This window comes from Epinephelus moara, chromosome 2 (assembly GCF_006386435.1).
Source record: "Epinephelus moara isolate mb chromosome 2, YSFRI_EMoa_1.0, whole genome shotgun sequence".
Lineage (NCBI taxonomy): Eukaryota > Metazoa > Chordata > Actinopteri > Perciformes > Serranidae > Epinephelus > Epinephelus moara.
The window spans coordinates 3,155,245-3,177,695 of record NC_065507.1 but is presented as its reverse complement, the minus strand read 5'-3'; the positions used below and the strand labels follow the sequence as shown (position 1 = coordinate 3,177,695).

The 22,451-nt window shown below is 42.9% G+C and overlaps 1 protein-coding gene across 1 annotated transcript in view; it reads left to right on the top strand.

Moving 5' to 3' along the window:
* The window catches only part of sorl1 (sortilin-related receptor, L(DLR class) A repeats containing), a 117,204-nt gene that overhangs the window by 64,250 nt on the left and 30,503 nt on the right, over nt 1–22,451 (top strand). Inside the window, exons 7-10 of the mRNA XM_050065187.1 lie at nt 9,763–9,864; nt 11,981–12,150; nt 15,759–15,951; nt 16,392–16,509. Of these exons, the coding sequence (XP_049921144.1) occupies nt 9,763–9,864; nt 11,981–12,150; nt 15,759–15,951; nt 16,392–16,509 (583 nt within the window). The remainder of the gene's footprint in view (nt 1–9,762; nt 9,865–11,980; nt 12,151–15,758; nt 15,952–16,391; nt 16,510–22,451) is intronic.

The following is a 22,451-nucleotide window of genomic DNA, read 5'->3' as shown; positions in this document are numbered from 1 at the left end:
TTCACTTACGCTTTAACAGGTCTGACGCTACTATGCGCCCCGGCTGTATCTAGGCTAACGGCTAACATGCTAACTATTATTTTTATGTCACTAGTCACTTGAAACAAATTTAGGACGATAGGAGACAGGTTGAAATAAACCGAAATTTCCCTTTAACAATGTAGTGCTGTGGAGGGGTCAGCAGCAAAACGTATTTTAATCGCCTAAAAAATCAATGTCAGTTTAAGTGTGTACTATATTTACAGTATTTTCATTGCTGTACCTTTCTGTCAGACAGCCCATTGTGATAGGGAAGCTGTTAACGCTTCAGTTCCTCTCGTTTTTTTTCTTTCTTCAAATCCACCAGACTCCATTAAGAAAAACAGTAATTTTAGCTCACTAACACAGGAGCTGCTCATCTACAGCTGCCTCGATCAATTGGTTAGTTTGTGTTATTGTTTGAGGATAAATACTCCCCACTATCTCACTTCAAAAAATCTGAACCATCTCTTTAACATAAATTGATGTTCATTACTGCCGGCATAATTCGTTCAGTAGCTGAGTCGCTGCTGTGCAGCTTCATGCATCGTCCTTTAAAGCACATACAGAGAGCGTCTCAGTGTTTGCATGCAGTTGCTGTGATTGACCCGTCTGTGACCTGCCTCCTGTCTGAGCTCTGAGTCAGACCTCCAGAGCTGATGAGACCAGTCAGACGGACCCGCACAGCCCTCAGCACAGCCGCTGCCTCTGGGCTGTGTGTGCGGAGGGAAGCGGAATAGATACAGACTGACCCGTCACAAAGCATCCGCTCTATTAGTCACTTAGTGCTCCGCATGCAGCTAGCTGCTAGCAGAAGAGCTATCTGTATTTCTCTACCATCCTCATTAGCTATAAAAAGAATGATTCTTCTCGTCTAGTCTCAGTTACTTTCTCTCCTCTTCTGTCTTTGGCTCTCGCACTAATAGGATTAGAATAATGGAATATCACAAGTGCTTTTGGCAGTGCCAAGCTGCTTAAGCTAATTAAAGAGCCAGAAATGGAGAGTTTTATCTAGCAATAGGGATCCTGAGGAATAGAGTGCTAATCAGACCTTAAAGACCCCAGCCTTTGGTCCCATCGAGGAGACCCGGGGAAGATAACCGGCTTAGTAGATGTAATGGGGGTGTCGATAAGGCCCATCCCTTCTCTCCACGGTTATCTGTTAGCCATATTCCTTCTCATTTAGATCACAGATTCTCTGCGGAGAAAGTCTGGGACAGACAGAGAAGAAAACAGGAAGTGGAGATTGGACGGGGAATGATTCCTCCCATCAAAGCACAGCATACTTTCTAGTGGTTTCTGAAGCTCTGCTCGCAGATCTTGAAACAATTCAGTTCAGTGAATACCCCAGACAGCAGAAAATTCCTGGCACTGTCCTCCTCTGTGTTTTGGTATTTTACCGGAAATTCCCAGAAGAGGTGAGCTATTGTTTAGAGCTACAGGTTCCCACATTGACAGTTGATAGTGCTGCTGTCCTCTATGCTTCTCAGTAAAGAAAGTAGTGCTCTTATGTTTTTATTCTAAAGCAGCCAAAGGGTACGGCAGCACTTTTGCCCCCTGTTTCATCTTTATACTGTACAAGTGACAGTGTGTGATCGTCTTATTCCTGTGAAAAGACACTGGAATTAAAGGACAGTGACATTTTTCTCAGGCTGTTTCACACCTGCCCTGTTTGGTTCATTTTAATCAAACTCAGGTTCATTTGCCCCCTCAGTGCGGTTCGTCTGTGCAGGTGTGAACACAGCAATCACACTCAGGTGTGCACCAAAACAACTGGACTGAGACCTTGAAGAGGTGGGCTCAGTCCGGTTACAAACGAACTCTGGTGCGGTTGGAACATTTATCTTGCAAGTGTACTCTTCTTCAACGTTTGCTTTACCTCCTGGATTTTTCCCACATGTTAGTGCTTGGCATCATTTGAAAATGAGGGTCTCCCTGAATTGATTTGAGTCTTAAATAAAGGTTCGAATGAATGTGGGCCTCGAAGGACAATGTACTGTCCAGGATGACACCCAGACTCTTAACCTGAGGGGATGGACGGACTTTGGAGTTATCAATGGTCAGAGAGAAACTATGCAATTTAGCCAAAGTGGATTAAGTATCTGCAAGGAGAGCCTCACTGTTAAGTTTGAGGTAGTTGTAAAAGAGCCAAGATTAAATGTCAAATAAGCCGTCAGAGAGGGAACTGGATAGGGAACAGGGAATTGAATGTCAGATTTTCTGAAGATACGTCCAAGAGGGAAAAGGTAGAAAATGAATAAAAGGGGACCAAAGACAGAGCCCTGAGGAACACCACTAGTATCTGGAGAAGCGCTGGATCTGAAATTTCTAAGTTGAACAAAGTGAGTGTGGCCAGAGAGATTAGAGATTTGCTCCGTGTCATCCCCCGTCTGTGTCTCTCCAGCCTTTCCTGTCTATCCATCACCTAACACCTCTCAGTAAAGGCAGAATCACCCAAAACTAATCTTATAAATATGCATATTCATTATCAATAAAACTTTACAATAACTGATTTTTGGCCAATGGGCCATCCCATTATAATATGTAGGTCACTCACTTTTTTTTCCAAACCTACACCGTAAGACCGTTCTTGCTGCCTTGTTTAATGTTAACCATGCACTAGACTTGAGGAGGGATGGAAACTGTTCTGGAGATGCCGTACACGTAGCTGACTGATTTTAAAGAATCCAACATGCACTACAAAAGACAGAAACACTTACTATAAAGCATTTACATAAGCACCTGAGATCCTCTCGAACAGAGAAACTGCAGATAAAACGGTTGGCTTTACTCTGTATCACAAGCCCATCTTGATAACAGAATTTCCTGAGGTGCGTTGGGCCAGTGGGTCATGACTATGTAACAGATGATCCCAGAGATCTACGCCGGGACAGAGGAGAGTAAAGCACATGAAGGTCTGATAGGATTCAGCTGTGAAACAAGCAGAAGGCACTCTGCCTCAGAGGACTTGGCTTGTGACATTTCCAGCTTGTTTCGTTGTCAGTTCAGGTACCTTCGTATAATAAAATGTCGACCTTAAAAAAAACAAAAAAAAAACGGCAGCAGTGAACATGCGCTCTTCCTCTGGGCCATTCATTAACAAATGTCACCTTGTGGCTGTTTACTGTGTGGGAGTGGAGCTCTCACTGTGTGGCCTTGTGGCTTACTGGGAAATATACAGGCTGCACTCGTGTGGTGGTTTCATTAGGTTCATATAAATCCTGGAAAATATACGTGTGATTCAGCGGAAATGCCAAATATTACAGCATGGCAGCGAAATAGGTCTGAATTATGATGGAGGAACCGGGCACTTTATGATGGGAATGTACCGTCTGGCCGTGGGGAGACTCTTGAGGTACTGCTGTGACCTGCAAGGTGAAGGTCATGTGATGGATGGAGACAGCCGGAGGCGTCAGTTGGCTTCGTTTTTTACACCGCTTGTCTTCTTGTGCTGTAAGAAGATCATCAGTGAAGAAGCCTGTAGCTCAACTGTCCTTGAAAAAAGAGATCCATAAGAAGGGAAGTTTTAAAAGATTTCTTGAAGGTGGAGAGTGAGAAGGCATTTTCGATGTCATGGGAGCAGCAGTGGAGGCCCTGTACCCTCAGGAGCAGTGGTTAGTCCTGGTGTTGGGGACAGGAGGTTGGCATTTATAGGTGATGATGAGGAGTTTGAAGTGGATATGCTGGGGGATGGGGAGTCAGTGGAGGTTATGAAGGATGTGGGTGATGTGGTCACAAGTGTGGGAGTGAGTGAGAAGACGTCGTTTCTTTAGAGTTTCGGATGATGAACCGAAGAGGAGACTATTGAAGTCCAGTGTGGAAGTGATGAATGTGTGAATGAGAGTCTCTGCAGCTGAAGAGCAGAGGGATGGACGGAGGCGGGCGATGTTTCTGAGATGGATGTTTTGGTGATGTGTTTGACATCATTAAGGAGAGGGTTTGATCAGAGATGACACCAAGGTTAGGGGCGTGGGGGGAGGTGAGCACAGTGGAGTCTTTGCTAGTTGATCAGAGATTTGGGACCGATGGTGATGTGGTGGTCTTTGAGGGTTACCTTGTGATAAGCCACAGCCTGTCGTGGTCAGCTGAGCTGGTAATAAAATATTGTAGCAGATTAGCTTTGTTGCAGTAGCGCTAGCTTGGTCACATGACCTTCATGTTGCAGGTTACACCAGAGTCTTGTTTTGAAAGTATTGGCAGAGTTTATTGTGGTTGGTGTTGGGGCGTGTGGTTGTGAGTCACTCATTGGGATGAGGACATCACCTCACCAGCCTGTAAACTTTCCTTCTGCCGACTTCTAGCTCGTCAGCTGCTAGCTATCCAGGTTGCGGTTTCCAAATGTAAACATCAAGGAAAAGATGGAGAAGATGGAGACCAGCTGAGCTAGCATCCTGCTACCCATTGAACAAGCGTTTAATAATAAACTGGTTAACCTACTTGCCACACCATGATTCTTCAAGGATCGGCGGGGTACTGGACGGCGCCATTTGACCATGTGACTTTTTTGTGTGCCTATCCGCTGGAGCGGAGAACTCTTGCGATAGAGGAGGGGAGGCATGTGCTGTGTGGTGAGTGGGGACTGGTGTGTCGGTGCAGGTGTAGTAATGGCTGTCAGAATGGACATATGTGTCATGTAGTCCGAACCCAGCATTAGTGGCACGATGCAGCTTTGTTGCAGAAGCATGAAGGTTCGACATCAGCTGCAAACATATAATTTTACCCTGACTTTATATTTCCTAGCTCACTCTCAGGGTGCAGTATTGTAGAAGACTCTAATACATTCAGAGCTATTGTGAATGTGTCTGTTTGCCACCCTGGCTGAGTTGATCTGAGGCCCAAGAGCCACATCTCATCTCGGGGATTTGAGAGTTTCAAGAGGATCAGTCTGAGAGAACATGAGCTCAGAGTGGAATGTGTGGCTCATTTACAGTTGCCATTGTAATGCAATCTGTGGTTTGAGTGGAAAAATATATAACTGCCACGCCACTTAAATCTGAAAATACATAGCTGACGTTCTCCTGTCCAATTTTCCCTCTTGACTCACAAAGTAAACTGACCTGAAAGCCTTGATAAAATACAACGAGTGAACACGACTCCAGACCCACAATTAACAGGCTGCAGTCTGAGTCAGTTCTGATGTTCTTCTTCAGTCTATAAGAAGACTTTCTCCATGTCTCAGAATATATATCTGCCTGTACTCTACATGATGTGATACCATATTGATCTTTAGTTCTGTTAGTCTCAGTGGAGCTGCTGCAGAGCACTAACATCACACCACACAGTCCATGTTGGCACGACGAGAGATACATCTGTAGACTGAATGGAAGAGGCTGAAATGCTCTGCTGGAGACTGGAGATGCTCAGTCAAGGATGGACACAAATCCTCCAAGACACACACACACACACACACACACACACACACACACACACACACACACACACAGTGTTTTTCTGAAAACTAGCACCACTATGTCAAAACTGAGCTCTCTGATAGCTGATACTTAACATTTCAGATCCGAACATGTCATTAACATTTAAATGTAAGTTAAACTAAAAACTCCAGAAACTGAAGGAATGAAGTATCAGATAACAGATAATATTAAGAATAGTGGTGGTGCAAATCACCACTGTAAAAATGAGCAACTGGGGAGACAAGGAATTGCGCGCCCTCCTTGTCCTCGCAAACGAAGAGGCCATTAACCGTCAGATGACGGGGACGGTGAAGGACGGGCCGACTTATGAGAGAATTGCCGAAGGACTGACCAGCCGCGGCTTCCCTCCCACGTCACTGTTTACGTCACACGCTGAGCTACACGTTTTGTTACTTGCTCACGCCCCCCATTGCCCCGAAAAAGGCACATTCTGTATAAACAAAAGTAGGTAGGCGGCATTTTGCTGCACTCCCCGATTTTGTTTTTATACTGCCAACGCTGAAAAAAGACTGATTGGGCTTTCCTGCAAATTTGCACAACTTCTGTCTAAAAAGGGCTAATATGTGACGATATAATTTAACACAGACTGATACAGAAGACAAAGCCACCCCTTTTTTTGCTTTTGGCCACAAAAGATAAAAACAACACGTAAATAATGTAAATAACTGTCACCATTAAAGTGCAGTAAAGTAAAGTAATGTAAAACCGACTCCACTAACACATAAAACAGCACATGGGATAAGCTAACCTTTCTGTCAGCAAGAACATTCTGGAAGAACTCTTTCGATTTTAATCCAAACCATCATTTTCATAGAACTTGGGATTGTCCCGCTTCTCCAAACAGCCATAAAACAACAAGATCATTTAACACACGTATCAAATTCAGCTCAGTAATAACTGTCAGGGTTCATAGACTGAACGCTTGTTTTTTGCTCGTCACCATTATTAGCTTTAGTATGTTTACATTGCATAAATTAGTCTAGCAGCTGACAAAGTTTTCCTTATTCAGTCGCTGCATTTCCCGACAGAGCGGCTTGGTTGAATTTCAGCCTGCATGCATGTTTTTTTAGTCAAACATTGTTAAAACAGAGCAGTGATGTTGCCGTAGAGACAAATTAGCAGAGTGAGATGCTGACCAGGCAGGTACGTTGTGTTTTATCCCGTAACGGCATCATTTATTTACGTACGACATGTCTACGTGTATTTTCTCCAGAATCCAAAAATATTTCCAAGTAAGTAACGTTATCCTCATCGGCCTTCTCTTTGCTGCTCAACAGTATCTTCCTGCTGCTGTTTGATGGTGACACAGACTTTCAAAATAAAGGCATATCCTGAAGATGATGATATGGATGAATGTTTTAGACATTGGATAGGTAATCACTGAATCAATATATCGATACAGATCCATATATTGATCATTACATACAAGGATTCGTCCAAAAACTGGTGCTCCTGCTCTCTAGCCAACAAGAAACCGAATATTACGTTTTAGTTATGTATAATTTTGAACCGAGTTGGATTCAGTAAGTGATCTAGAAGGATTTAGAGCTGATAAACTCAATCATTAGAGTGTTCGTGTTTGATAAAATGCTATCAGACCCCGACCTTACCTATGAGAGGCGCTGACACTGAATGGCTGATATGTGATTATTAATAAATGTCCAGTATCATGGCTCTTTATATTAATCTAACATTTCCATCAGGCTGAACAGAGAGTGAATGTGCAGCTCAGCTCACTGAATTCTGGCCTGACTTCTTTGTTCTGATTCATTTTATAGCTTTCCAAAGCTGTTTCTATCCTTCAGTTCTCTCACTCTCTCTTTTTATCTCTTTCTCTAGAGGGTGTTTCTGTTAAAGCCTCCAACATGGTGGTCCAGGGTGAAATAATGAAGCTGCTCTGTTAGTTTGAACTGAGGCCACAATCACTAAATAAATGTTCAGTTGAGAGAGCAGAGACGCAAATGCAAAGAGTAGACGGTACGTCAGCTGTTAGAGCAATGTAATTAGGAGCAGAGAGTCGAGTCTTGATGAGCAGAGAGAGGAAAGTGAGCTCCTTCTTCTGATGATATGACTGTGGATTAAAATGCAAAGGAGATAAATGCAGTTAGATGATTAGATTTATTTGTACAGCACTTATCAAAACCAACGTTACACAGTGCTTTACACATAATTAGAGTTGCAGCAATATACCAGTTTCAAGGTATACCGTGAAACCAGACTGTGTACAGTTGCTTATCTAGCCCAAGCAGTCCAGTCACCTGATGGATCAGCTGATTGATGAAGGGAGTCAGCTGATAGATCACATGATTCCTTCTATGCAACCAGTTGGTGAATCTCATTCAGGGCGCCCTATTTAAACTGCTTTGCAACCTGCCTCCACCCCAGCTCCTCCTTTTCATGCTGTGTCTGACTTATCAGTGTCATTTCTGTAGGCGCATGGAAGGGCAGGGAGGCCCCAGAAGAGAGCCATACCACCATTTATAATACTGCAATGTAAATAAAGTTGTCTTGACTGAAGCGTCCCTTCTGTCTTCATTCCCTTAAGGGTCATTCTGACTGATAATAATGATTCTTAACACCATGATACTGTGAAATTGAGATATTTTCTACAAATAGAACACAAAGCAAAAATATAAAAGCAATGGGTGAATTTAAAACTAAACACCCTGTCCCTGTTACTAGCCTGGCATGGCTTCACATTTTGTCAAATACAGGCCTGTCTCAATTAGAGGCCTGGTCTGGTTGCCAAGCAGTTCATTTTTTTTGTAGCAGTTCTTCAGATGTATTAAAACCAGGTCGTTGGCTACCTTGAAATGATGTGTGCATTCCTGGATTACCCTGTAAGTTATTCATGTTCCTTTAGTCTGTAAAGACTCAGATCAAAAGAATCAAAAGGGTTTTTTATGAAAATGAATCCAAGTTGTGAGGATTGTTTTAACAGGATAAAGTGGTGTTGTGTCGGTACACCAGGTGCCATAACTCTCTCTGTGATGCTCTGTCTGTCGGAACGAGATCAAATGATTCATAATTGGTTTATTATCTAAAGCCTAATTATTATACAATCAGTACTCACACTGGTTTGAATAAACAATTTGATTTAAAGGCCTGTCCCAAATACAGGCCTGTTGATTTCAGTGATTTAAGCAAACAATAGCCCGGGCTATTAATTGAAGTCTTACAGTAGTTGTAGGTGTTCTACCCTTTGAGTAAAGCCCATTGTCTCTGTCCTCTCTGGTCGTGTTGCAGCAGTTTCAGAAGTGTTTGTGTCTTTTCACTGCGTTGAAAGTTTTATGGAAAGACCGTCTCTCCAGCAGTAAAATACTTCAAGTTGTCGGAGCCGCACGCCACTTAGGAACGGCACGAAATCATATGTATCCCGTGTATCACTCTACATACAGCACATGCATCATGTCATGGCTGTGCTGGTGTATGGTGGGTCGATCATTTGTCACGGTTCAAAGGAAAATCATCACTTATCCAAAACTCTGGAGTCTATCCCGGGACTGTGATCAGAAGATGTTTCTGTTCCTCCTTCACTGGCTCTCTCTCACACACACTCAGTCTCTGAGGATCTCACACACACACACACACACACACACACACACACACAGAAATTAGATCTGCTCCCGTCCTCAGCTCTGTCTGGTCTGCACGCTTATAATTCATAAAAGATCAGAGCTCTGCTCCTTCCAGCAGCTTCCTAATGTATTTGTAATGACAATGAAGACGTGCCTTTGGAGTTTCTGTCTCTGTGTCTCTCACACACACACACACACACACACACACACACACACACACACACACACACACACACAGATTCTTGTACCCCGCTGGGTCTTCTTAGGTCTGGACGCTGAATGTTTTCTGACTCAGCTGTTGGAGCTCAGTATACTGAGACAGAAAAACATCATCAGGACGCTCCAGATAACCAGAGTGTCTTGTTATCCTGTCCCTCACTGCTGTCCAGCTTTACTCCACACGTGACAGTGTCCTCTGTTTAAAGAAAACAAAGTCAGGACTTCCAGAGAGTCACAGACCCTCTCTGGTTCAGCAGCGTCTCTGTGTCTTACATCAGTCAACAAAATGTCATGAGATGCTTTTATGAAAATGATTTGTTCGGGGGATTTTGAAGATCAAGATTTCTGCTGACTCATAAAATTCCTTCTGCAGCGTCACATGATGTCGACAAAATCAGAGCATGTTACTGGATTGTCTGCCTCTGAGATGATCAAGGGTTTGACATGATGATGATGAGTAGCTGAATGAACTGTCTCTGTCTCTGTCTCTGTCTCTGTGTCCCCTGCCTCTCCAGAAACTGTTTGGAAGCCACGAGCCTTCATCTGTTCAGCTCTGGGTCTCCTACAACCGCCAACCAATGAAAGCTGCCCAGTTTATGACCCGACATCCAATCACAGTGAGTCTCTGTCACATCTACTGCAGTGATTTAAAGAAATAAAGAGTTTATGAGAGCCTAATCAGCAGACTGAATGACGAGCTGACGGGGCTGGGTGTCGATCCTCAGACCAAAATGTCTTTGTCGTATCAAAAACTGTTGAGTAGCACCAGTTGGATTTCAAACGTCTAATAGTCCTGATAGTCGTTAGTTTGCCAGCCTCCGGCAACGAGCCAAAGAATCCTTGTTTTTGTCCTTGAGAAACTTCATCCTCCGCTCCGTAAATCCACCAGCAATCCTCTCGGCTCTCAGGCCGTCCATCCCGGGAGCCGACTGTAGCACACTCACCAGATTATGGAGGTAACTGTGGTGCTCCCAGAGCGTGTTGGTCAGTCACAAGAGGCATCGCTTGTTTGTTTTTTTCAGATTTATATGAGTTTTCATGGGGTGAGCTGTTTTCCTTTGGACAAATCTTGACTCGTGGCAAAATATTTACTTGTTTTTTGATAAAGCTGTGTCACTGTACAGGGTTCCCACGGTCATGGAAAACCTAGGAAAGTCATGGAATTTTAGTGTATGAAATGAAATTAATTGTTACAGTAATCTTTCTAGGATAACCCTCCATGTAATGTAACATAACGGCAAATTTATTTTCTGTAAGTTAGCTGTTGACGTAACGTAGCTCTACTAAGCGTTAACTTAGGGCTGCACGATATATCGTTCAGCATCAACACTGCGATGCTCAGTAGTCGCCACTGAAGGACGTGCAACGTCAAGTAAGAAAAATTAACTCAAACAACTTATTTGATGCTTGATACAAATGGAAAACTTGCACAGTTCTCATTTTCCAGGACTTATACCGGCCAAGCCTTCTGCTGTTAGACGTTGCGTGTGTTTGTGACGTAGTGTGGCGGCGTTCTCTGCATAAGTGTGTGTGTAGAAAAGTATCGATACTCTTAAAAAGTCACAGAAAAGTTTTGAAATTTAGTCTTTGAACGTGTACGTGGGAACCCTGTATAAAGTCTCAACCCAGTATCTATGTCTCCTCCATAAAGGAACTTCAACTTTTGATGTGCTTTCTTGTATATAATAAGAGTTGTTAATAACTTTTATATAAATATGTTAAATATTTTTTTCATATTCCAATGTCTGAATATTCTTAAGAATTACAGGTTCATTGCACTTTGAAAAGGCACTTGCATCATTGTGCTATTATATTATTATTATATATAATATATGATCTATGGAGAGAGATTTGTCTCAACATTATTTGTGTGAACAGACTGACAATCCACATGTTAATGTCTGATCTGTAAATATAAAACACCTCCTACAAATACAAATACAAAAAAAGATTTGTATACTCACAAAAATATTTTTCAAAATGAAGCATACCTGCAAACACATAAACAAATTCCAGACATGAACATAAAAAAGTCTCCGTAAGCATAAAATTAAGATACACAAATAAAAACTGGATTCACAAATATCTGTTTGAAAGTTGTAAAAGTTAGGAAAGTATTCACAAATGCTTTTCATTCATTTGTAAATGAATTCACAGATATTTTTTATTTTATTTTATGGAGTGTCGATCTGTTCACACAAATAATACTGAAACAAATTTATCTCCATAATAATCCAACAAAACCAGTTATGGTGACGGGTATACTGCAGGATATTGGAAAAAGGACTATGTGAGGTAATGCTTTGGCAGAATATGCAGATCTATAGGGTGACTGAACCAAGAGTTCATCTGACCGTCAAGTCTGTGATCCCTGACTGATCTCTGAGTTTGTATAAATTGGTGTTTGGATCGTTCTGGAGTGAGTCGAGTCAAAGTCAGTTTCACATCACATCCTCAGCTCTTCCTGTCTCCCGTCTGTTCCTGTACGCTGTGGAGAACCTGAAATAAGCAACCTGCATATGAACAGCGTGGCTCCTATTTCTAAAAATATGTGACACCATCGACATCCTGGTTTTGGTGGAAGAACCACCTACACTTCACAGCAGAGTGTACAGGTCCATGTTTCCACTGTGATATGACGTCTTCTCACATCAGGAGTACGTCCTCAGTGTGATCAGACAGGAGGTCACTGACCTGAGGATGACCTCTCTCTTCTTCTTCTTCTCCCAACAGGAGTACTACATCGCAGATGCCTCGGAGGACCAAGTGTTTGTGTGTGTGAACCACCTGAACAACGCTACACACCTTTACATCTCAGACACACAGGGCCTGTCCTTCTCTCTGTCTCTGGAGAACGTTCTGTACTACAGTCCTGAGGGCTCCGGCAGCAACACACTCATCAGGTACTGCACGCACACACGCACGTTACCTTAGATGTTTCAGAAACCCATCAGGCTGGTTAGTCAGAATTTATCATTAGTATCATTAAAAACCTTTTTCAGGGTCACCAACAAACAACATGGCTGCTTACATTAAAACACAGACAGGTTTCAACCCTAAAAAAGGGCTGCTCCACATGAGAGCCTGAAGTTTATTTCTTCCTACATAAACGTGTGGGTGGTGTTGTCAGGTGGCGAAATCGGCCCCAGATCAGCTGTGTCACGCAAGTTGTGAAAGATAGCAAGCTACGATTGGTTAGAGTCAAGAGTTGAGTGACCATTCAGAGACAGAAGTGTTGCTCAATTTTCATGATGATTCCAGAAGAGTTGGAGTTGTTTGGCCAGAGACAGTTGATAAACAGAGACAGCCCACTTTAGATTCATTTCCTGTATCTGTGTCACTTGGGTGTTGCCACTGCCCCGCCCCTTCAGGAGGCTAGTTGCAGCCCTGAGTCCATTTATTCCAACGGGAGGAGTGAATGTGAGTACAGATCATGACCTCTACTGTCACTGAAGTTAATATTGTGCCCATTTTTCTCAAGCCTCGACCCTTCTTAACATTCTGACACATTTGTTCAGACAAATCAGGAGGAAATTAATATTGTTCAAGACGTGTCTCTGTTGTACCAACGAACTCTCACGAGATCTGGCAGCAACTGATCTTACACTTTGTTAATTGACCCTTTCAGGGCCGACATCACGATGACATCATGTTATCAGCTGGAGGTGCAGCTGCCTCTCCCCCACAGGGCTGTAGGCTCCATAGGAGTGTTAAAATGTGTTTGTCTTGTTGTGTTATTGGGAGCCAGAATAGAAGGAGTCATGGCTCAAAACCAGCCGCCACTGCCCGTCAACAAAAACAAAGACAACTATGGTTAAATGTGATAAGACCAAAGGACTGGACGGAGGCCATCATCAAAAATGCTCACATGTGCAGCGCACACTTCATATCAGGTTAGGGAAAAAGTATTTCCTGTTGTAGGGATGAATAAGGTTATGTGTATTAAGGGTTATCATGTCCACCTCATCAGAAACTGGGGAGGGATTAAGAGGAATATTGGATTTCTCTGGAACGCTAACTTTTTAGCACATTAGCTAACGTTAGCTTCCATAGCAAAACAAACAAGTGTGGTCCTCCTTTGTAAGATTGGCTTCCTGTGACATCATCCATCCACTGAGTGAGAGCATACGGGTCGGCCAGTCTGGTCCCGTTGGTCAGTGTTTACTTATTCAAGTAACACTGGCGGTCCCGGAGAGTGAGTGACCTGACATGGTGCGTTGGTAAATTCAGTCTGACGCTCTACACTAAAATGAGAGCCCTGTTGGTGGAAGAAACGCAGCGTTATATTTCTACATGAATGAACCAACGGTTAAGTTAATCACACATTCACTCCGCTCGGCGCTCTGCTGCTCCCTCTCCACAGACAGAGTGTCCAGAGTGCGCTCTGGATAACCCAACGCTACATTCAGACGTTCTGACGCAATTTGATTTAAAGGTCAAATATGAACTTTCATGCTTCATATGCATTAAGATAAATATCTGTGGTTTATTTGCTCCTTTTTCCTTCGTATCAGAAATGATTCCTGCTCAAGCAAATCACACCAGCACATAAAAATGAACCCTGTGTGTACCTGCAGTCCAAATTAAGCAGGGTCTGCAGGCTTGCTAGTAATTGAGTAGTTCCCATAGCAACCTGAGGAACTGACAGGAAGACCTGGAGTACGCCTCACAAATGCCTGATAACACTAACGATACAAAGGCTTTACAAACACAGAGTAATGCTTCTTTATCTAATAAGTGTCAGTTTATTGATCTGACGCCACAACTCTCTCTGACCTCGGAGCTCTGCGTTTATTCTCCCTCTGTGTCTCCGTAATCACATCAGGAAGATCCTGTGTTGTTTTGGCAGAGGCAGGCACAGTGGCGCTCAGGTGTTTGTCTGCCAGTGATGATTCTCTCTGTGTTATGTGACACTGTGTCTGCTGTTAATGAAACGAGCAGAGGATCCTGTGTCTCCTGTTTATGCGAAGCGTCCTGTGGTCGGTGACAGGCTGGTGAAAATGTGTGTTTTGTATGTGAGAGTGGAGTCCGCCCACACCGTGTCTGGGTAATGAAGTTCAAGCTTCCTGTTTACCTCTCTGTGTGTGAAGTCGCCTCACACAGCTCTGAATTTAAAATGCTGATTCATTTGGTTCACCTGTGTTTGCTCTGTGGTGTTTGGAGCCAAGTGAACAAGAACATGTTCAAGGAAACAAGAGATTTAAAATCTCTGCAAGAAATGAATCAGCAAAACTTTCTCTCAGCCACTGTAAAGGAACACTTTGCCCACAAAATGACCATTTGTACAACTATTATCATCCGTGCCAAAATCATATCCGTAAAGAAAAAATTGTCTTTATGCCTCCACACCGGTGATAGCTGATATTGGAGGCATAATGTTTTCAGATTGCCCCATTCTTGTCAGCACATTTTCTCAAGAACACCTTGAGGGATTTCTGTCAAATTTGGCACAAACATACATTTTAAATCAAAGATGAAAATCAGTATTTGGTGGTCAGAGGTCAAGCTTACTGTGACCTTGCATCCATCTCATTCTTGTGAAAACAATATCTCAAAAACACCATGAGGGAATTTTGTCAAATTTGGCAAAAACGTTCAGTTAGACTCAAAGATGAAGTGATTAGGATCTAGTGGTCAAAGGTCACTGTCACCTTGCGTCTGTCTCATTCTTGTGAATGTGATATTGCAAGAAGGCCCTGAGGGAAGTTCCTTAATTTTGGCACAAACATGATGAACTGATTACAGTTTGGTGGTCAAAGGTCACTGTGACCTCACAAAACACGTTTTAGCCAGAACTCAGGAATTCATTTGCTTATTCTGACAAAACTTCACACAAATGTCTAACAGGATAAAATAATGAAGGTCAAAGGTCAGCTTGACTGTGACATCATCATGTTGTAACGTCATATCTCAGGAACAGAAGGGGAGACATTTGGTCAGATACTGAATTGGTGACTCTAATCTTGAAACTGTGCTGATTGTATAGATCTTCTGTGTGTGAAGCATCCATGTTTTCACTGACATGGATGGAGACTGTCAGAGACACTGGACTGGTGGGCGGAGTCATACAACCACAGGGTGGACTGGTGGGCGGAGTCATACAACCACAGGGTGGACTGGTGGGCGGAGTCATACTATTGCGAAGCAGTAATTCTAGTTGTAGTAAAAGTCAACCGTGTTCAACAACAGTAAAACTATATCAGCCCTTCTAAAGACAAGGTTGGCGTGTCTTAACTGATGCGGCAGGGTTTGACTCGGCGCTGGCAAAAGTGGTAAGTGAAAAAAGTTATCGATTCACTGTGGAGACGTGAGAAAAATAAAGTTTTTCTCACAGATTCAGCGCAACACGTGGTAACTGATACACAAATGGTGAACTGTTCCTTTAAGGCTGGAATTACCAACGATTACACCTTTCTTCTGAAAGTAACGGTTTATCATTTATCAGTCACTGTGGTACATTAAGCTCCTCCCACACCCTGGTGGTGACGACGTCTCCCCTCTTGTGTTTCAGGTACTTTGCCAACGAGCCTTTTGCAGACCTGCACCGTGTAGAGGGGCTGCGAGGAGTCTTCATCGCCACACTCATCAACGGCTCGGTCAGTGAGGACAACATGCGATCCGTCATCACTTTCGACAAGGGGGGGACGTGGGAGCTGCTTCAGCCGCCTGCTGCCGACAGTCTGGGAGGAACCGTGGACTGCCAGGTACTCCGACTAACCTGCGACTGGAAGGATTTAGTTCCTTGATGATGATGATGATGATGATGATGATGATGAGTCTGATCTCATCACCCTGTGAGCTCGTGTGTAGCTCAGTGTTGTGAGCAGATGCTGATGTTAGCAGCGCCTCCACAGAGACCTGTGCCTCCTGCAGCAGATGTGCAGTTGCTGTTGAGAATAATGTGGTTCAGTGTTGCAGGTGTCTGACGGTCTCTGTGAGAAACAACCCTCACTTTCTATTTCCAGTTCTTTCCCTGTCTAGTTGTTGACCTACGTCTCATGATGTGAGTGGGTGGAAAAAGAGAGGAAAGAAGTGAAACCAACTGAACAGCATCATCATGACTCTCCTCTCCTCTCCTCTCCTCTCCTCTCCTCTCCTCTCCTCTCCTCTCCTCTCCTCTCCTCCTCTCCTCTCCTCTCCTCAGCTCGGTAAAGGTTGCTCTCTCCACTTGGCCCAGCGGTGGAGCCAGCTGTTCAACATCCAGCTGAGGAGGGTCCCCATTTTATCCAAGGACTCTGCACCGGGACTCATCATGGCCACAGGTGAGGCGACACGCAGCAACATCACAGATAAAGATTTCAAGAACGTCAAAATGCTGAAGAAAACAAGTTGAGTTTTATGTGCAGGAGTCGAGGATAACTCAGTGTGAGCACCAAACTTTCTCCTCATTCAGTCTTCAATGTTCGGCCATTGACGTTGCAGTCTGTCTGTTTTTTGGATCGTATGAATCAGTTGAATTTTAGTGGTTTGATCACAGATAGTGCCTTTGAACTATTCAACTTGTAATTGCATTTTCAACCTGCAGTTTTAAAGTTTCAACGGGCTCAGCAGGACGTTGAGTGTGACAGAGGCATTCATGTCATATATTAAACAAGCTAACGACGCTAACAACAGACTCTAGATTTTAAACAAATGCCAGAAACTGTGTCGTATCAAATATCTGTGAGCTGTAAATTCACGACCTCAAAGCAGAAGCAGTTTTACCGTGGAACGTTTCTCCTCCTCTTGCAGCTGTCTGAACCAAAGAGTAGGTCAAAGTCAAGAGCGCTCACTCTGCAGCAAAATCTGAGCACCAAAATGTCCCCAGAAGTTCAGTGCACAGCACACTGGAAAAGAAGACTGCTCAACTTGAGGCGATCTCAGTCGACTGACGTGTCTCCGACTGATGATTTAAACCTCTGATTTCAAAGGCCAGCCCTATTTTTTTTATCCAATTTGATTTTTACGCCATTGCACTGGCGATCGATGTGGCCAGAGGCACTATGTTTTCAGGTTGTCTGTCTGGCCGTCTCATTTTTGTGAAAACATTATCTCAAGAAGGCCTTGAGGGAGTTTCCTCAAATTTGGCACAAATGTCCACTTGGACTCAAGAATGAACTGATTAGAATTAGTTGGTCAACGGTCAACGATTTTAATTAAAAAAACAAACATAATACAGACGGCTGCAGGAGATCGTTGTTTGTAAGATCCTGTTTAAATCAATCTAAAATAATAAAATAAAAATATCTAGAACATTCATTGTTTGTGCTGCGGAAAGTGTCATCAAGTCATGACCTTACATGACCTTACATGACCTCACGTGCCGTGCAAACATGGTCTTTCACCGTAATGATGCGGTGTTTCCCAGTAATGGCTGCGGGACATTGTTGTTTGCAAAACCTGGATATATTGATCTAGAATTTAAACCAGAAGAGTTACAACATTCATTCTTTTTGCAGCAGAAAGCTCAAGCTTCTGTCTTCCATGTCATCATGTCGCACGCTTGTGATGACGTCATTGCGTTAAGTTACGTTGGTGCAAAACCATGTGAAAACTTGGTTTTCCAGAGGAATGAATAAAGGATCTATCACAACGCCTTTTCACTCTGCTTATAAAAAGAAGCACATCTCAAAAACTAAAAATGTACGAAGTTAAAATGACTGTCGTAGTGTTTGTTTATGTTTCTACATTTAAAAATCATTTGAATTAAATGTTTTGTGTTTTTATTTTGTAAAATCTGATGAAAAAATGTCAGATTGTTTTATAATTCATTTTTTATGACACAGTTTCAACACTTCAATCAACTATTATGGTTTATAGACTTGTGTGTGTGCAGATTTTAGGGATATGAAACATTTGACGATCCTCCAACAGATGACGTCATAATACACAAAATACCGATGAAGGCACTGGTGGACTGTTTCAGCTGCAGAGTTTAAAGGGTTAAAGTTGCAATCATATTGTATCCTGACTGAAGCCTTGTGATCACATCATATCACAGGGCCTGTGGTGATTCCCACCTGTACACAGAATGTGACACGGCCAAAAAGTGATCCAATTTCTATCCAGAACAAGGTCAATATTTCTGAGCTATCGCACCACAGCAGGAAGTTTTCACGTCACAACATCACGACGACGATGCCGAATATTTCTGTTGCGCAGGAGTATTTGAGATTCCATGTTTAATTTGTCTTACTGGAGTCTGTGATGGACAGAGAAGAAAAACATTTTTAAAGGTTTGAGTAATTTTGGCCGGAGTGTGTGTGTGATTGTGTGTGTGTCTGTCAGCCAAGACAGATGAAGAGCCTTTGGGTGCCATCTGTTGGTTGATGGTCACACTGACAGAGCGGCAGCCAGGCGAGCTTGTGTTAGTTTTACAGCCACTTCCTCTTGTTCTGATAACACAGATAAGCTCAGCGTACACAGGAAACAAGCTATGCAAACCTACAAGTCTTCCTCTGTGGTAATTGAGCTGCTGCTCTATCTGTCTTCATCTTCCTGTATGACCCAGAGCACAGGAAACACAGCCGCACTCTGAGGAGAAGGTGCAAGAAGCTCCTTGTGTTGTGTCGGTGCTTCAGCTGAGAATCAGAAGTCATAAGTGACGGGCGGAGTGTTTTGAAGTGCTGCAGACAGATGGATTCATCAGAGTGAAGAGTTTGTGCGCCTCGCTGCTGAGCCACAGTCTCTGCCTGCAGTTTGAAGCCTCTTTGCCTCCTCACAGCTGCTGGAAAGCATTGATTTGTTGATACTCTCCAGTGTCTAGGAGACTGCTTCCCCTGCACCCAGCCAGTCCCTCTAATTAAATTCTTATTAGATAATGGGCATGGAGAGAGAGAGAGGGAGAGGGCTGGCAATCGGCGGCTCCCTTCGCTTCGTTATCGCTCTCACACAGATGGGCTAATTACTGCTGCAGCACCCAGCGGGCACTCGACGGGTCAAACACACTCATGAATACAGGACAGCATATACATACACACACTGAGCAGACATGTTTACATACACAGCAGCCTGAAACAGCCGCTCATAGATTCCCTCACACGTCTTCTGAGATTATTTTTATTACGAATTATAATCGTTACTAATATATATAAATTAATATAATGAGTATTTATTATGACAGTATATCATGCAGCTCAAACTCAAGGTCATTATTAAGAGAAACCTGACTGGTGTGCGGAGGGAAACAACCACGTGGCGGTAATTACTTACAGTACCAAGCATAGCTGTCGTCAGCTGGATTAATCTTTGAGTTGCTTGTACATGATAGGACAAAATTTACATTTCAGTAACAGAGTGTGGACATTTTGGCCCATCCTCAACTCTTCATCGGCCTGTTTGAGGGTTCAGACTCGCTTTCAGAGTTCAGGTTACAGTCAGGTTTAGGCTAGAGTAAGGGTTGGGGTTAGACCCCATCACACAGGAAGTGTTTCAGCAGCTGGAGGCGCCTTTCTGCAAATGATTTTAATGAGAATGAAACTTTTTGCTCACTGTTTTTGGGTTTCTACGCACCTGGTGTTTCTGAGCTCTAGGCGCCTGGTGTTCTTAATGGAGCAGAAAAGCACCTCATATCATCTCTGCTTTGTCCCCATTGTCCAATCAGATGATGTGAGAGGCGGGCCTTCTNACCCTCTGCCTCAACATGGCAGCAGCTACACACTGATTACTGCAGGATAAATTAAATAAATAGATACATTATAGATTGATCACATAGGAAGGTTAGTGTAAGGACGTGATGGGGTGGTTGCCTGGCAACAATAGAAATGCACAGCAAACATTTTTTTTACTATTGATATTCAATTAAAAGAGAAAAGGCAGTGTGGTGCACCTTGAGTTTTACAACCTTCACAACACGTCCTGTGTGATCAGGGCCAAAGGATTTAGTTGTGATGGTTATGGTCAGGGACTGCTCTCTATCAGAGGAGGGGTGTGACGGGGTGTTTTGATTCTGACCCTCCCTGAAGCTAGAAACATTTTACCTTGAGTCTCCCTGAGTGACTGGTGGAAACTCAGTGACCCTCCCTCCTCCATTAATTAGATTTTTAAAACTTAACCTTTGATGTTTAAAAGTTAAAAATTTAAGATGAAATCCTGGAGTTGAAAAAAAGCCTTGTGCATGCTGCTTAGTTAGTTCAAACTACTTATTTTTAGCCACATTTTATATTAGATGTAGAATAAAGTGATTTTAATGAAATGTCACTATTTAAAGCAGATTTGGTTCATTAATTTTCTTCTGACAGAAGCATTTCTCGCACATGATGTGTCCAGTGACTGTCGAATGTGAAAATCCAAAGAAAATTTCTGTTTTTACAGTTTCTGGCTACAATAAATCAATCAATCATTTTGGCAATTTCTAAAGAAAACACGTCTTCCAAGCTCCTGTTTTCTTTAGAAATCGCTGAGATTTATCGCCAATAATTGCCACCAAAAATTATTGCAAGATTTTGGAAAATTGGCAAAACTTGGAAGCCATGTTTTTGTCAAGAATTGCTAAGAATGATCACAAAAAAATATCCCCAAAATTTGGAAGTCATGTTTCCTCATAAATCACCAAAAATAATCCCCAGAATTTGGAAACATGTTTTCTTAAAAAAAATCTGCAGTGAAACAAATACAGATACAACCATTTGAATTTGTATGCAGCTCCGTTAAGCCAAAATATAAAACACAAATTCCTTCCCAGTGCTTAGGAAACGATTTAACATGCCTCCCTGTTTTTGCACCACCCCCTTCTCTCTTATAAATAACGAACAGTCCCTCAGGGTAACAGGCCAGATAAGGTATTATGTCAATCAGGGTCCTCACAAAGATAGAAGTAAAAGAATGTGTGTATGTGTCGTGGAGAAACATTAAAAAGCAGTGATAAAAGACGGAGAGGAGAGTCGACTGCTCAGGTCAGAGACGTCGTATTTACATTTACAGTTGTTTGATAAAGTCCTATTAAACACTCTCAGAGGATTTGATTTGCCATTTTTAATTCACTTCCCATCATTTTGGCGTTTGTGATCATCCCTTGGCGCTGCCTAAAACGTCTTTTGGAGCGCCACAAATCCCTCTGTGCAGAAAGAACCCAGCGTCCATCACACCTGTCAGTGGCGCTGGGTGTGGTCAGAGGTGAAACAGGTCTGAAACAGTCGGCCAACACAAAACACAGCTTCTCAGCCTGCTGTTAAGTTTCTCCTGAAGCAGTGATCATGACAGAACTGTAGTTACCACACAAACACAGCGGCGCCATGTTCTGCCAGCTTCATATCTGCACAATGGGCACAGAGAGTCTCTGGAACATTTGTTTATTGTCTGGAATCTCTGGCTCCTTGTGTGATGATATTTAATGAGAGTCATTAACCAGTTTTACACAGAGACACAGTGCAATTCATTTCCGAGGCGATCTTCCAGTCCTCCACAGAGACACCGTGTTACCCTCATTTCAGTCTGAGCCTCTCTGAGTCATTCACCCTGAAGTGAGAGTTGATTAACAGGATTGATGTGTGCACGTGTCGAAGGCAGACGCTGCTGGTGTTAATCACCCAGTCCTGAAATACCATTGTTCTTGATGGATGGAGGGATAGATGTGTGTTGTAGATGAATGTGTGTTTGTGTTTGTTACCTGCTGCAGAGGGAGGGAATGTTTCCTAGTTTGACTTACAGACGACCTAATTAGCTCTGTAACTGTGAATCCATGTCAAAATTTTCAGGCTTTTTCAAAAGTAGTAAATGAACTTAAGCTCCATTTCCACCAAACCCTTTCAGTCCAGCACCTTTGGAACCAACAGTAACCCTTCAGACATGGTATCTAGACCCTCGGTCTGTTCAGACAGTCCTCTTAAATCAATCAATTCAATCAATCAATTTTATTTATAAAGCCCAATATCACAAATCACAATTTGCCTCACAGGGCTTTACAGCATACAACATCCCTCTGTCCTTATGACCCTCATAGCGGATCAGGAAAAACTCCCCAAAAAACCCTTTAACGGGGAAAAAACGGTAGAAACCTCAGGAAGANACAGTCCTCTTAAATCAATCAAATCAATCAATCAATTTTATTTATAAAGCCCAATATCACAAATCACAATTTGCCTCACAGGGCTTTACAGCATACAACATCCCTCTGTCCTTATGACCCTCACAGCGGATCAGGAAAAACTCCCCAAAAAACCCTTTAACGGGGAAAAAACGGTAGAAACCTCAGGAAGAGCAACTGAGGAGGGATAATGTCGTACAA